The following is a 16723-nucleotide window of genomic DNA, read 5'->3' as shown; positions in this document are numbered from 1 at the left end:
CAACAATGACAGGTGATGTTAAATACATGCGCTACAAAATAACCCATTTGCGGCTGGCTGGAGTTAAATCTGCGCAGAAATGTTCTTAAGCGTGTGCGCGTCCGGCTATGAAGTTATTACGAAAATACCGCAAAGGATGCACGAGGACATTGGCGCAGCGTATCGCTCGGCGCGAAACGGAGGCAGATGCACGGCGCCGATGTCATAGTGCATCCTTTGCGGTATTTTCGTGATAACCTTATTATTATACATCTTACATTCATGACTGAGTAGTGACCGTTTTAGTGCAATGTCAACATTTTTTCTTCCGATTTATAGTGCAAATGTAGAACGCTATCTCAGACGGCTTCTGCAAGTTCTGGAGTGAGCGTACTACACACGTACGCAGAGAGCGCGCGAGGCTGAACAAACTGACCGGTCCCTAACATCGTCTCACATACTGGAAGACAAGAAATTTAGCTGTTCTTTGATTGGTAGAGTGCGCGTGCACTTCAGGCGATGAATTTAAGATTCAAGATTCAAGATTCAAGACAACTTTATTATCTCTGTACAGAGAAATTAAAACGTGGTTATAAAAATACATAAAAGTAATTGCAAGACTGATAAATTTAACACATGACAAGTTTAAAAGTTCTCATTTTGTATTGTTTAAAATGTTAATTGCACTGTGTATAAAACTGTTTTTGTTCTCTTTGTTTTCGACTTTCGTACACGAAACCGGCGACCAGATGGAAGTATAATTCAAAACATAGGGCCAAAGTCCCTGAAGCTACAATAGACATGGATACAAAATTAGTATTTCCTGACTGTTTGAAATTATCTCACTTAGGTCATCCTAGGGACTTGTAAACCAAATATTAAAGCTGTCTGACCAGCGGTTTGAAAAAACAAGCAACTCAACAGTTGACAGAGCTCTGCTGTGTTATGTAGAGAATAACCTTTTGTGACACATGTATTGATGAAGAAGGTGGATATCTTTCATTAACATTGTAAGTGAGTTCTGTTGAATAAGTTGAGACTGTACATACTCAGAGAAAGACTCAGACAAATGTTTGAAACTTAAGAAGTTCAAGGTCATCAAAGGCATTATAAGGAATCATGTAACTTTCATTGCACTGTTTACACAGATTGCACAATTGTTATAAATAGCACATGAGGAATCTTACAGCCAAGCTTTACCATAAAAACCCTATCACTTTGACCACTCTTTTAATTGACCACTCTATTTTTTTCCTCAAAAAGTAATTTTATTTTATCCTTACCAAGTGAACCATAAATGGAAATTAGAACTTTCTCTATCTCTATCTCTATTGACTATTTTGAACAATTTCTTTTAGATAACATACAGGGCACAATAAATGACGGTTCAGAATATGTCAAAGTTGGGATTCAGGAAAGTTGCCTTTACATGTTTTAATCCTCCAAGATGGTAAGCATTTCACTATGAACTGTCAAAAAAGGTTGAACTTTCTGATAATTATACACTGAAATTATTTTGGCTTTGATGATTTCCTAATTATTCAATTATTTAAAATCATATTAATTATTTTTTTCTGGGTGAATTGATAGGGTTTACACAGTAGAAGAATTACATACCGGTACAATGTAAGTCAAATTTTGACCAAAACTGACAAAAAAATTCCTTAAAAATACACATTTGCATATTTCATCACAATTTGAACAAATCTAAGTTGGGTTACCCCTAGGGACCTGTATACCAAATAACAAAGCTGTCTGACCAGCGGTTATGAAGAAGAAGATTTTTTATTAAAAACACCTTTTTTGGCATTAATTTGCCTATTTTCAACAATATCGAAAAATTAAAAAAAACAGTTTCTCAAAATCATATTTTTAATCTACGCAACAAATATCAAATCAGTAAGTACTGCAGTTCTCAAGATATTTGAGTGGACGAACGCCTCACAAACAGACATACATACATACATACATACATACATACATACATACAGACTGACGACGGACGCCAGACGGATACCCATCCCAATAGCTTCTATAGACTATAGTCTATAGTATCTAAAAATCCAATTAAAATATGACGCTTGTCATCTATTATTGTGTTGGCTTTCTTTCTGATCCTACAGGTGTATAATTCATTTCGGCTTGTTTGCTTTTCACCGACGACTTTACTATGGCGCGTAATCAAGGCCAATATTCGAACTTCCCATTTTCAACTATACAACTCAACATTCAACATTCAAACTCAACATTTTCAACTATACAACTCAACATTCAACATTCAAACTCCCCATTTTCAACTATACAACTCCACATTTTCAACTATACAACTCAACATTTTCAACTTTCGAACTCCCAATTTTCAACTTTCGAACTCCACACATTCAACATTCGAACTCCCAATTTTCAACTATACAACTCAATATTCAACATTCGAACTCCCCATTTTCAACTATACAACTCCACATTCAACTTTCGAACTCCCCATTTTCAACTATACAACTCCACATTCAACATTCGAACTCCCCATTTTCAACTATACAACTCCACATTTTCAACTTTCGAACTCCACATTTTCAACTATGGAACTCAACATTTTGGATTCGTATTCCCCATTTTCGACTCTCGAAGTCATAGGTCCCCCTAGACCATAGGGTCCTCGAGCTCCGATGATGATGATGATTAAACATTTAAAAATGAAGAAAAATAAAAATATATTTGGACTCAGTAAAGTTGTTGTTGTTGTTATTGTTGTTGTTGTTGTAGTTGATAGTATTTGCAGAAAAGGACAAATTATGCGCTGCAAAATTCAATACAGCCTCACTGTACACATGGAGGTAAGCTACCTCCATGCTATACACATGCGCTGCAAAATTCAATACAGCGATATTGATGATGATGATGATGATGATTAAATATTTAAAAATGGAGAAAAATAAAAGGGACTCTGTAAATTTGTTGTTGTTTTTTTTTATTATTGTTGTTGTTGTTGATAGTATTTGCAGAAAAGAACAAAGTATGCGCTGCGAAATTCAATACAGCCTTACTATACTATGCGCTGCAAAATTCAATACAGCCTAACTATACATATCCCCACATGTGCGTTGCAGCCTAACTATACTATGCGTTGCAAATTCAATACAGCCTAACTATACATGTGCGTTGCAAATTCAATACAGCCTAATGTTAGGCTGTATTGAATTTGCAACGCACATGTATAGTTAGGCTGTATTGAATTTGCAACGCATAGTATAGTTAGGCTGCAACGCACATGTATAGTTAGGCTGTATTGAATTTTGCAGCGCATGTGTATAGTATACTATAAAGGCTGTATTGAATTTTGCAGTGCATGTGTATAGTTTGGCTGTATTGAATTTGCAACCCATACTTTGTTCTATTCATCAAATACTATCAACAACAACAATAACAACAACAACAACTTTACTGACTCCGATTATATTTTTATTTTCCTTCATTTTTAATGTTTAATCATGATCATCATCATTGGAGCCTGAATTCCCTATGCCTAGACCACTAGCCAGCGAACACAAGCCAAAATGAGCATTCATATAGTCAAATACGACTTTGAAAAATCGTCGGTGTCATTTTACATGAAACTACTCATCACTTTGTTAGGGAGTCCCAAACACATGGTGACCTCGCAGTTAATTTTGAACATGGACGACACCGAGTTCGTTCGTGACCACGTCAGTGGTAGTTTGTCTAGGCTGCTACTTGACCTTGACCAGCCGACAGACGGGGAGATGTGTCACGTAGGTGTGAGAGTCTTGTTAGACTTTTGTCACAGTTAAGAGGCATTGGAATGTGTAGTGAGCGTATTGTCCAGCTAGTGCAAGCCGCTCAACGGGAAATACATGATGATGAACATAGTGGTCACGGTGTAATAAAGGGAAAGTGGCTTCACACATCAGCCATCTCGTCGTGTATGTGCTTTGGTGTGTTTAGTGTCTAGATGTCTGAGATGTGTTTTGGCTGTAATAGCGTGGGAATTAACAAGCGAGTTGTTAGGGGTGGACCATTTGATATCCGGGGGGGCTTGGAAGATTTGGGGGAAAAAAAGATGCCAGGTGGAGTTGCTCGAAAAAAAAAATCTGGCTTTAAGTGGCTGATGGAAAAAAAATTATGGACCATTGCGACTCGGAAAAAAAAAAATCTTGGCAATTGTTCGATGCACACTGCAGCATCAATAAAAATCAAGCAGTAGCTCTGGAGTTTTATAAAGCATAAACCATTTCAAGCTTGAGGAACAATAATTGAATATGAACAATTGTACAGTATACATGACCTTCTGATTAGAGGAAGTATGCTGAAATTGAAATTGCTCACCAGTGTTTTCCAGAAATGTGTAAATCTGAATGTATGGATTTCGTCAAAATACCACAAGAAGAGAGACGACAGCCTGCAAATATTTTACTATTATCGTTTGCGTATAGAAAACTCATAACAATGAAAATATGCGTAGAGACACAATCCAATGCGTAATATTATTACGCATTGGATCGACTCTCTACTCATTTTTTCATTGTTATGAGTTTTCTATATACGCATGTTTTATTCGTAAATGCGAACACTGTTATAGTGAATTATCTTACCAATGTTTTTCTTAACAAAAGCAAATGTGTTTTGATTAGAATTGAATGAGTTTGATGGTTTTGGGGAAACTACTATGTGGTAATGAAGAATGGGAAATGGGCAATGAAATGAGCAGACAGCAGGTGATTTAAGATTAAATGTTACATCTTCACTGCAAATAAAACCATAAGTGTGTCATAAATAATACAAACAAAACAAAATCATGTTTGTTTGTTTTGTTGTATGTGAGCCACGTCTAAGACACACAACAAAAGTACTGTTTCAGTCTGTAAATGTCACCTAAGATGCCACCAGAGAAAACCATTTCCACTCCAAAATTTCATTTTTCGCCTTGCGAGAGGGGGGACACCCCCCTCTCGCGCTCTCCTCCCCCCCCCCCTCGTTCGCTACACTCACTCGCCGCTCAGTCGCTTCGCTCCCTCGCAGTCCACCCGTCTACTTTCTTAAATTACCCAGCTACTTTCAATGTAAGGACAACACTGATAAGTAAATGCCATAAATGTACATAATTTTACAAATATGTTCGCGTAAAGTGAATCAAAAATGTACATGTATTTACATATCTTTATTTAGTTTCTTGAATATAGTCTCAGTGTGCGATAGAACAGCATCTTGTTACTGGGTGTGAAAACCAAGCAAACAAACATTGCACCGAAATTTGGTAAAACAAAATATATCTCGAAGAAGGAAAGTGAAAAAAAAAGTTGCCAGCATATGCCTGTAGAAAAAAAATAATTCATGGTGAAGCACGTGGGAAAAAAAGTAATGGCTCTCCACCAATCTTCCAAGCCCCCCCCCCCCAGGATATCAAATGGTCCACCCTTATTTTAAAATAAGCCATGGCGAGCCACGCACGCATGCTCTTGTCATTAGACGACATGAGAGCGACCGAATTAGGCCTAAGTGATGGCGGATGTCGGCGGTAAATCTTGAAGTTATAGCATCACAAGTGTTTCCGGTTCATATTTTTGGACCCTCTAGAACATCACATACGAATAACTCTAAAACTCCGAAACGTCATGTGACGTACTATGACGCGTTCTGTATAGCCAGGAAGGAAAAACGTGGGTAACTACAATGAAGCAAGTTAGGGATGCCTAGGGAGAATACGAATCCCGGAGTTCGAAAGTTGAAAATGTGGAGTTCGAAAGTTGAAAATGTGGAGTTCGATAGTTGAAAATGTGGAGTTTGAATGTTGAATGTTGAGTTGTATAGTTGAAAATGTGGAGTTTGAATGTTGAATGTTGAGTTGTATAGTTGAAAATGTGGAGTTTGAATGTTGAATGTTGAGTTGTATAGTTGAAAATGTGGAGTTTGAATGTTGAATGTTGAGTTGTATAGTTGAAAATTGGGAGTTTGAATGTTGAATGTTGAGTTGTATAGTTGAAAATTGGGAGTTCGAATGTTGAATGTTGAGTTGTATAGTTGAAAATGGGGAGTTTGAATGTTGAATGTTGAGTTGTATAGTTGAAAATGTGGAGTTTTAATGTTGAATGTCGCTTTGTATAGTTGAAAATGGGGAGTTTGAATGTTGGATGTTGAGTTGTATAGTTGAAAATTGGGAGTTCGAATGTTGAATGTTGAGTTGTATAGTTGAAAATGTGGAGTTACGTTCGAATGTTGAATGTTGAGTGAGTTGTATAGTTGAAAATGTTGAGTTTGAATGTTGAGTTGTATAGTTGAAAATGTGGAGTTCGAATGTTGAATGTTGAGTAGTGTAGTTGTAAATTGGGAGTTTGAATGTTGAATGTTGAGTTGTATAGTTGAAAATGTGGAGTTTGAATGTTGAATGTTGAGTTGTACAGTTGAAAATGTAGAGTTTGAATGTTGAATGTTGAGTTGTATAGTTGAAAATTGGGAGTTTGAATGTTGAATGTTGAGTTGTATAGTTGAAAATGTGGAGTTTGAATGTTGAATGTTGAGTTGTATAGTTGAAAATTGGGAGTTTGAATGTTGAATGTTGAGTTGTATAGTTGAAAATTGGGAGTTTGAATGTTGAATGTTGAGTTGTATAGTTGAAAATGGGGAGTCTGAATGTTGAATGTTGAGTTGTATAGTTGAAAATGGGGAGTTTGAATGTTGAATGTTGAGTTGTATAGTTGAAAATTGGGAGTTTGAATGTTGAATGTTGAGTTGTATAGTTGAAAATTTGGAGTTGAATGTTGAATGTTGAGTTGTATAGTTGAAAATTGGGAGTTTGAATGTTGAATGTTGAGTTGTATAGTTGAAAATTGGGAGTTTGAATGTTGAATGTTGAGTTGTATAGTTGAAAATTGGGAGTTCGAATGTTGAATGTTGAGTTGTATAGTTGAAAATGTGGAGTTACGTTTCGAATGTTGAATGTTGAGTGAGTTGTATAGTTGAAAATGTTGAGTTTGAATGTTGAGTTGTATAGTTGAAAATGTGGAGTTCGAATGTTGAATGTTGAGTAGTATAGTTGAAAATTGGGAGTTTGAATGTTGAATGTTGAGTTGTATAGTTGAAAATGTGGAGTTCGAATGTTAATGGTTGAGTTGTATAGTTGAAAATGGGGAGTTTGAATGTTGAATGTTGAGTTGTATAGTTGAAAATGTGGAGTTTGAATGTTGAATGTTGAGTTGTATAGTTGAAAATGTGGAGTTTGAATGTTGAATGTTGAGTTGTATAGTTGAAAATTGGGAGTTTGAATGTTGAATGTTGAGTTGTATAGTTGAAAATGTGGAGTTTGAATGTTGAATGTTGAGTTGTATAGTTGAAAATGTGGAGTTTGAATGTTGAATGTTGAGTTGTATAGTTGAAAATTGGGAGTTCGAATGTTGAATGTTGAGTTGTATAGTTGAAAATTGGGAGTTCGAATGTTGAATGTTGAGTTGTATAGTTGAAAATTGGGAGTTCGAATGTTGAATGTTGAGTTGTATAGTTGAAAATGTGGAGTTACGTTCGAATGTTGAATGTTGAGTGAGTTGTATAGTTGAAAATGTTGAGTTTGAATGTTGAGTTGTATAGTTGAAAATGTGGAGTTCGAATGTTGAATGTTGAGTAGTATAGTTGAAAATTGGGAGTTTGAATGTTGAATGTTGAGTTGTATAGTTGAAAATGTTGAGTTTGAATGTTGAATGTTGAGTTGTATAGTTGAAAATGTGGAGTTTGGATGTTGAATGTTGAGTACTGTTGTATAGTTGAAAATGTGGAGTTGAATGTTGAATGTTGAGTTGTATAGTTGAAAATTGGGAGTTCGAATATTGGCCTTGATTACGCGCCATAACTTTACTACACACATGAACAACTCTGCCTAAAACATTTTTACAATTCACACTTAAACCCTCGAACCAACATAAAAATGAAAAAGTTAGGACAGATTCTACAAATGTAAAAGTTAGGACAGATTCTACAAAGCTGCGATAGAAATTTCTTAAACTTTCCAGACTTACACCAAGTGAGCGCAGTTTCTGTAAACAATATACTCGTGACTGACATTTATTATTTATTGAGTCAACGTGTGCTTTAAAATTAAGTTTATCGTCTAAAATAGTACCTAGATATTTGTACTCGGATACACGTTCCACCCTGGTACCATCAATGGAAAGGCTTGGAATTTCTGGAGGGTTATTTCTGAAATCTATAACCATCTCTTTTGTCTTTTTAACATTAAGATCTAGGTGATTTGCCTTACACCAATATGCAAATTTGGCCACTTCCCTAAAATATACATCATCGGAATTAGACAAGTCTTCAAGGGCGGAATCATCAGAATATTTAATAAGTGGAGTTGACTCACTGCAAGTGCAGTCATTTGTATAAAGGGTTCAAAGAATGGGTGAAAGAACAGTACCTTGCGGAGCACCTGTAAAGGTAGTGCGAAAGTCAGAGACTGCTTTCTGATAACGAACGGTCTGGGGTCTGTTTACAAGAAAGTCAATGATCCAAAGAATAAGTCTAGGGTGAACATCGAGATTTAACAATTTTTCAGCCATCAGATTAGGTTGTATGGTGTTAAATGCAGAAGAAAAGTCAATAAATAAGATGCGTACAAATGAACCTGGTTTATCAAGATGACTGTAGGCGTTATGTAATAGGGCAAGTGTGGCATCGTCTGTACTCCTGTTACTTCTGTATGCAAATTGGTAAGGGTCAAGATGTGGGTCAGTATAATTCATGAGATACCTGAGGACAATGCGCTCAAAACACTTCATTACGATTGGGGTAAGTGCTACCGGACGATAGTCGTTCTTACAACACTACACACGTCAACTGTCTTTGTTCAAGAGGGGCATTCTGTGTAATATAGCATCCATTTTATGCAAATTTTATCCCCGGGAGGGCAATATCTAGATAATGCTCCTGACGGGGGCATTATCTAGATATTGCCCTGCACCAGAGTAAACACTAAAAAGCACGCGTAAACAAATATTTTGTAACAGGTGCATGACATGCGACTTTATTACATGTAATTTATTCGTTAAACACGATCATTTTTTAGTCATTTTGAAAGAAAAGCTTCCATTTTCTGGGATAACAGCTTCCACGTGTACGTAATTTTGTAGACTTTCGTGTTTCGTGTCGATGGTTTCATTTTCTCCACTCTCGCTTTCAACCGCTTCATTCTTCATAGTTTGCTTGCTGTGTTTGAAGTCCCAGGTCTTCGGTATTTTCGAGTTTCCTTGAAGCACCTTGCTAACTTCAAACTGCTGCTCAATGCTGGTACGCTGTAATGGTATAAAGAATATAGACATTTAATGGAATATACTAATATTACAGTACTTAGCCTTTCGATTCTATTGAGTGATACTGAATACATTAAATTATAATAGTTTGGCATACAATTTGAATTAGCAGTAGTTATAGGTTGTCTTGTACTCTAATTGTGCAGTCGTACGTTACTGGTTCTTGCGCAGTATCAGCCTTACGGGCTTATCGACTCCATGTTGGTTCGTATTCAATTTTGTCTAGCTACCAGCTTACCTTATAGGACCTGATGGCAGCGCTCCGGTGACCAGTTTTTTCAGCAATAAGCTGCTCGTCTATTCCATCGCTGTAAAGACGTGTGGCGGCAGCTGCCCTCAAACTGTGGTTGCTGTAAAAACCTGATATCCCAGCGTTCTCGCACAATCTCCCCACTGTTTTTGCAAGTGTATTTTTTCCAATTGGCGTAGTGGAATACCAACAATTTGTCTGTATCTTCCTGGCTGGCTGCAAGTAGTATACGTCTTGTGGACGATCTGGAGGACTACACAAAACAGTTATTTACTACATGGCGAAAACAGCAATAGTTGCGCATGTTAAAGTTAATACACTGGTCCAGATCTGTTCGATATTAAAATGAATTAGCACAATAACTGCAGTAATTTTCAATGAGTTATGTGTAAAATGGATTGAAATTTCGCCACCGTGTACATCTTGGTTCATAATGATGATCTTTTATGGTACATGTGAAAATAGCATTGTCACGTGATCTACAACTTTCATTTTCCCGCCAAAACCGTACATTATAAATAATCACAAAAAATGAAGACAAAATTATGGCTTGAGTTGAGGCTTGAGTGGAATATTTATTTCATGTTCAAATGTCAATTTGGCGGAAAAAATGCCGGTTTTGGTCATGTGAAAAAAATAGCTGATTTTTTTGTATTGACAAATTCATTATGTTTACCAAATTTCAAGAAAATCCGACGATGTTTGATAACAAATCGCCAATTTCTTACATTTTAACTTTTTTGATTAAGGAACTTGAGAATATAAATGACATTGGACAAGAACTTACCAAAGTTTGTTGTACAAATCGTATAAACGGACGATGCATCTTTCTTTGTTGTCGGTATTTTCAAATGCCGTGGTAATCTTTCGCTGCACTTTCCTACATGCCAAGCCGCCACTGTTTGTTTTCGACACGTCCTCTGTGTACTCAAGATAATTTTTTCCGACAGATTTGCAAAACTTTTTACTATTTGCCCGGGACGTAAATTTCTGTGTTCTTGCCCCCCTCGCAAGGCAAAATGTATGCCAAACAAGACTACTTGGGCATCCAATAAAGTTTGGGGTGTACTGTCCCCGATCAACTTCTGCTCCCAGAGATTTTCCTCGTCAGCCAGTGTCAAGACTTCGGCTTGACGTTTTTGTATACCAATGCCCATGCTACTTCTAGTTTTCATAACAGAGTCTAAACTATCCTGGAGCTGTTTAAAGGCCGAATCATTTAAAAAGCGGTAGGATTTACCTTCAACAGATAAGTGATTTTGCAGACTCATTATTAATTCATAAATTGTTTGGCCAGGATAATCACTCCCATCCTTCTTTCTCATTTCACAAACAAAACGCGACAACGCGTAATTTAGCTCATCTTTGGTCATTTCTTCTAACTGTGGTTGGATTACACTTATATTTAAAGACTGGTTCTGTGCCAGCTTATTTCTTTCACTTTGCCAAAATCGAAAGGTATTCACAGCCCATTTGTTTTTATACAGGGTATTTTGGGAATTCTTACGAGTGCCATTGCTTGTATTTCAGCATCACTTTTTATATTTAAACGAGAGGTATCAGAAACACTATTGGGTACATTAGACAGTGTCGGCTCGGTATGAGCGAGCGGGGCGGACTTGGCAAACCTGGTGGAATTGCAGTTTCTGCCAATGCAGACTCTTGCAAGCTCTTCCCATCAAGAAGTTCATCGAAGTCCTGGAAAAGCCAGTCATCCTCGCTTGCATCTTCCCGCTTGTCAGGTTCTATTTTGAATGTGTTTTTCGTTATAAATAACTCGACGTCGTTGCTATCTGACATGATGTTGAAACCTCGAAGGCCGTGAAGTGAATGACGTGGCGTATAGAAATCTCCAAGGTGTCTCTTCAATGGCTAGCACGTGACAACTCTCAACCAATAAAAATAGCCGAATACATGTGTGCATGTTAAGGTCATTAATTAGTTACTCACAAGCGCTACGTAGTTCCCGATTGGTTAATATTTGCACCAGGTGTTGTTGACGTGTTGTAAGCCGGATAATACACTCGTGTCGTGCAATCGTTCAGATATTGAACGGCACTCGGGCCTACGGCCCTCGTGCCGTTCAATATCTGAACGATTGCACTCCAGTCGTGCATTATCCTATACAGACAGCTGGGATTACGATTTTTAGTAACGGGACAGACAATTGAAGTTTTCCAAATAGAGGGTATTGAATGAACTTTTAAAGACCAGGTATACAATTTACTGAAGACTCCGGCAAGTTGATGGGCACAAGATTTTAAAGTTCTACCGCATATATTATCAGGCTGGGCCTGATGCTTTTTTACTTTAATTTTTCTGAGAACTGATAGGACCATTTCCTCACTAACATCGAAATCACCCTTATCTCCAAGCTTTTGCTGAAGATCAGATCTGGTGTTATCAATCTCATTACTGAAATCGAGCTTATCAAAGCGGCAATAGAACTGATTTAATTCATTGGCCATTTGTACCTGTTCCAAAAAAGTCAGACTATCACAATTTGACTTGGCTTTATTCAGACCAGATAATGTCTTCAGTCCCTTCCACGCATCACACATATTTCCTGATGTAAACTGTGCTTCTACTTTATCCTTGTACTGCTTTTTAGCTTCTCTGATTTCTTTCCTAAGTTTTTGTTGAATGCGCTTACGTTCAAGGCGATCGTTAGATTTGAAAGCTATTTTTTCTGGTTGAGAGTGACTTTAAGGGATTTTGAAATCCATGGCTTATTGTTTGGAAATATTTTCACATTACGCCTCGGTATAATCATGTCTTGACAGAAAGTAATGTAATCAGAAATGACAGTTGCTGCTTCGTTGACATCAGCACTGGTGCTAATGAACAAATCCCAATCAGTACATTCAAAACAACCTTTCAGCTCGTCAATACTTTCTGATGACCATTTTTTCACCTCTTTCTTAACGACTTTGTCCGTCCGTATTTTGGGTCGATATGCAGGAATAAGATGAATGGTGTTGTGGTCCGAGGTGCCGATTGGAGGACACAGCACTGGTTTATACGCAGCTGGGATATTTCCATAACACTGGTCAAGAATTTTATTCAATCGTGTCGGCAGAGAAATGTACTGTTTCAAAGATGGCAACGTTGAACGGAGATTGCGGGAATTAAAATCCCCAAAACAAAATTTGGTGTGTCGGGTGATAAAGACTGCAGTGATCTGACAGTCTTAAGTTCGTGCGTTCAACCCCAAGAAATTCAAGAAATGGTTGATAAAGAAGTCACCGCGAAATAGGTGTTCATCTCCAAAATGTTTTGCCCAGGGCAAGTGGTATCTCTGAACGAAGTGTAAGACGATACTGTCTCAAACATGATATCAAACGCCTTCAAGGTCAAGATTTGGATCGGGTTGTAACGGGTGCAATTTATAAAGTGAGCCGGCATATGGGTTAAAAACTATGACGGGGTACTTAGATCATTATGCGGAGAACATCATTGCATACAAAGATCGACAGCTGAATAAATTAATCAGATAAAATTAAATGTGGATACTGCACTCTGATTTGGCTGATGGCTGTCACAATTTTCCACAACGTTCAAGTTTGCGACATTGACGGGAAGCGCGCAAAACTTCAGCAGGTCAGGTCAAACTGATTATATCGGACTTTCCTTTCCGGCGGCCGCAACACTATTGTTCTTTGTATGTTCGTTACTCGATCCATTGAACGAGTTACCCGCGCAAATAACTGTCACAATTTGATGCATTCCTAGGCCAAAGATAGATACTATCAGCTGCCACGCCCAAAATAAAATAGGAAAATAAGATATTTGGTGAATTGAAAATTGGAAAAACGGAAATATGCATTGTGGGAAATAGAGTTTGTTTGAGGAAAATTTGAATGGCCGCAAAGTGCCATCCCCGCGGCAGTATACACCTGTTTCCTATATATCAATCTCAGACCAAAGATTTTAAATTTAAAGATGGGCCTAAAAGTTAATAATCAAGATAATTAAACTATTTGAAAATTAAAAATTAGCTCCATTTCCATTTCGTTTTTGAAGGTGAAAATTGGTTTATTGGCTTGCCGAAATGTGCCACGGCTTACTGTGACACGCAGGAGGGATCACTGTTTTTTGTACTTGAAAACTGAAGAGGTCACCTTTTTCGTGCATCGTCGTTTTGATAAACACTGGGCCTCCTCACGCCTGTAATTTATGTCCAGTCTCTTTCTGTAATCTCTGTAGACAAGTGTTGTGCTATGGTAACGGTCCCTGCTAAAAAACTTCCAAACAGGTTGTATCAGTATCGTCCCCATCCTGCAAATTAGCCTTGAACAGTGAAAACGATGCAACACTTCCAACTACGAGTATACCGATGCACTTTCAGTTTGCTTTGCTCACGGGTTGGCGCTTCTTCCTAAAAACACGAAAGCATTCATAATCTGAATGCTACTTTGAAATACTTTCCTCCACAGCAAAGTAAAAAGAGACGCCGAGGCTTAATAAATCAATACTATCAGCAAGGAACCCGGTCAATATTTACCTCATCGTAGCTACTGGACCATTGGTCATAGAAATCTCTCACTTCGTTTGTACTCATGATGGTGCCCGCGTGGCCGATCGCATCGGACAGTGCAGCCAAGCTTGAATGCTCACCATCTGCCATCTTTGAAACGACAAGTATCCTGGCAATAGCTCTGTTAAAGAAATCTCCTATCGGGCTGACTGATGGACTCAGAGTTCCCCGATGTACATGCAAATGACGTCAAGATATACTTTTTGAGTAGACCAATGGAGACGCTTGTACGTGACAGCGATCAGATTACACAGGGAAAAACTAACAGTGCTGTAAGGTTCGCTTTACATTAACAGTAGATTTGTGACATAAACGTACGCACGTGCCAGTCATAGTCACTGATGTTCTTTTATGTCAGGTGCAGCCAACGGAGCTATTCATCGAAAAAGCTGTCCAGGAGCAAGTTTTGAGGGCAGGGGAAATTTTATTTTTGCTCGGGCAGGAGACATGTTTTTAAGTGACAGGGGAGCAAATTTTAGTTTTTTTGTAGGGCAGGGCAGATATCGGTTGGTTGTCCTGGGGACAGGGCTTGGCGAAAAACGAGGAGAGGGGAAGCTACTTTTAAAACAGGGACGGGGGAAGCTTATTTTTTTAAGTTGAGCCATGGTGTTTCCGGGGATGGGGACACAGGGCAAGTACTTATAACTTTTTATATCTGCAGGGGAAATGGAATGACAAAATTTTTAGGGGAATTTTTTTCAAGGGCAGGGGAAATCGGCAAGTTTTTTTTTCGCCACAGGGCAGGGGAGCTTCAAAACTTCGCAGTGGGGAGGGGAAAACGGCAAAAATAAGTGGGGAGTGGGTAAAAATGAAGTTTGAGTGCGGGAGGGTAGGTCGAAAATTTTTTAGTGGGAGGGCAAATTATGAACAGCTAATTAATTACCCTCTTGACTGAAAATTAGTCAGTTCACATTGCTTGTCATACACAATATATCTGATCATAGTAAGGACCCTTCAAAGTGCATTGTTCGTTGGCTGCATCTGTAATGTCTTATTTATAGCTCTTCCATAGTTACTGATAGCCTCTGTTCCCTGTGCATACGATGGGACCTGATCTGGATACTGAAATGAATTCAAAACAGAAAATTCCACAGAAAAAGTTCATGCTTTCTTTAAAGTGAAAAGAACGACAAATCAGCCTTCCTCAAAAAGTTTGTTGCTGTGTCGTGTTTTGCAATTGATTTCAGGTTGGTGTCCCTTGCAAACTCTGTGTGTGTGTGTGTGTGTGTGTGTGTGTGTGTGTGTGTGTGTACACTATATAACAGCGCCAACATCGTGTATATTTACGCTGTCCATGCAAGAATATCCTAATGTCTCCGGTTTATTTGAAAATTATCCGCATAAAAGTTGCCAAGGACTAATTGAAAGGTTGAAAAACAAGTAGAGGTGGTCATGTGTGTTTCACGGGCAGTGTGGTGTAAAAGAATTGGGTGTTCCTCTCACCTACAGGTTGCAAGCTACGGTCCACGGTCACTGACATATTGCTTTTATCCCTCAAATAGCACAGTATTGCTCGTTCTGGTGCTCATCTTAGGTTTCTTTGGCAAGGCAGGCACTGGATTCCGGCAGAGAAAATACAGACACTTGCCAGTGCACAAAGGAGGTCAAGGACTTGTAAACTTACCATCTCTTATGAAATCTTTCCGTCGAAAATTTAAGACGGTGAAAAATTTTCTTACACCAACAGCCCCTACCACTGGTACATCAGAAAAGAATTATGAAAGTTTGAGAGTCCGTGATGTAAAACGAAGAGTATAAATCAGGGTATTCTGTTCAGAGACGATACATTTTGCTTGTTAGTGTGATAAATAATTATGACAAACTTTTTAAAAAGTTTCTACACTATCTACTTCTCTTAAATGTAGAGGTAAATACTTTTATTTTCTTAATCATATTATTTACATTTGAATCATGGGCCGGACAATAGTTTCCTTGTCAAGAGTAAAAATAAAATGTACAAGCTGAGGTAACAAGCTGAATATTATGTATCTCGAAATACTTTTGGGAGTAGAAATAAAAACTATCTTTGACAGGTAAAGCAAAACCAGTAATACGGCTAGTTTTCAATCGGGTTCGAACCCACAACATACAGCATCAGTCGCCTAGCGGAGAGGCCAGAGAGAACCGCTCTGCTAAATCTCCACTCCCAAAAAAAGAGTGTTCAATAGCCGGCTAAGTATGGTGTCCAATCCATGCCAAAATTACTACTTTGATTTTCCAATACAACATCATTTCACAACACAACATGCCATTCCGAATTCTATTTTACAATTCAACATGCTATTCTGAATTCTATTTTACAATTCAACATGCTCTTCTGAATTTCATTTGACAACACAACATGCTATTCCGAATTCTATTTTACAATTCAACATGCTCTTCTGAATTTCATTTCACAACACAACATGCCATTCCGAATTCTCTTTTACAATTCAACATGCTATTCTGAATTCTATTTTACAATTCAACATGCTCTTCTGAATTTCATTTGACAACACAACATGCTATTCCGAATTCTATTTTACAATTCAACATGCTCTTCTGAATTTCATTTCACAACACAACATGCCATTCCGAATTCTATTTTACAATTCAACATGCTCTTCTGAATTTCATTTGACAACACAACATGCCATTCCGAAT

At 37.9% G+C, this 16723-nt stretch overlaps 1 protein-coding gene and 1 long non-coding RNA gene across 2 annotated transcripts in view; both read right to left on the bottom strand.

Moving 5' to 3' along the window:
- Window positions 1-14364, bottom strand: part of LOC139148694 (methyltransferase-like protein 27) — a 28278-nt gene extending 13914 nt beyond the window's left edge. The window contains exon 1 of the mRNA XM_070720177.1: window positions 14048-14364. Within this exon, the coding sequence (XP_070576278.1) occupies window positions 14048-14170 (123 nt within the window). The 5' untranslated portion in view covers window positions 14171-14364. The remainder of the gene's footprint in view (window positions 1-14047) is intronic.
- Window positions 9225-10491, bottom strand: LOC139148693 (uncharacterized). The gene is made up of 3 exons (XR_011555971.1): window positions 10331-10491; window positions 9532-9796; window positions 9225-9275 (listed from the first exon to the last, which is right to left on the bottom strand). It is a non-coding gene; the product is annotated as an uncharacterized lncRNA (long non-coding RNA).
- Window positions 14365-16723: the final 2359 nt, after the last annotated feature.

The sequence above is a fragment of the Ptychodera flava genome, chromosome 13, assembly GCF_041260155.1.
Source record: "Ptychodera flava strain L36383 chromosome 13, AS_Pfla_20210202, whole genome shotgun sequence".
In the NCBI taxonomy this organism is placed as follows: domain Eukaryota; kingdom Metazoa; phylum Hemichordata; class Enteropneusta; family Ptychoderidae; genus Ptychodera; species Ptychodera flava.
This window is presented reverse-complemented; position numbering and strand designations above follow the sequence as displayed.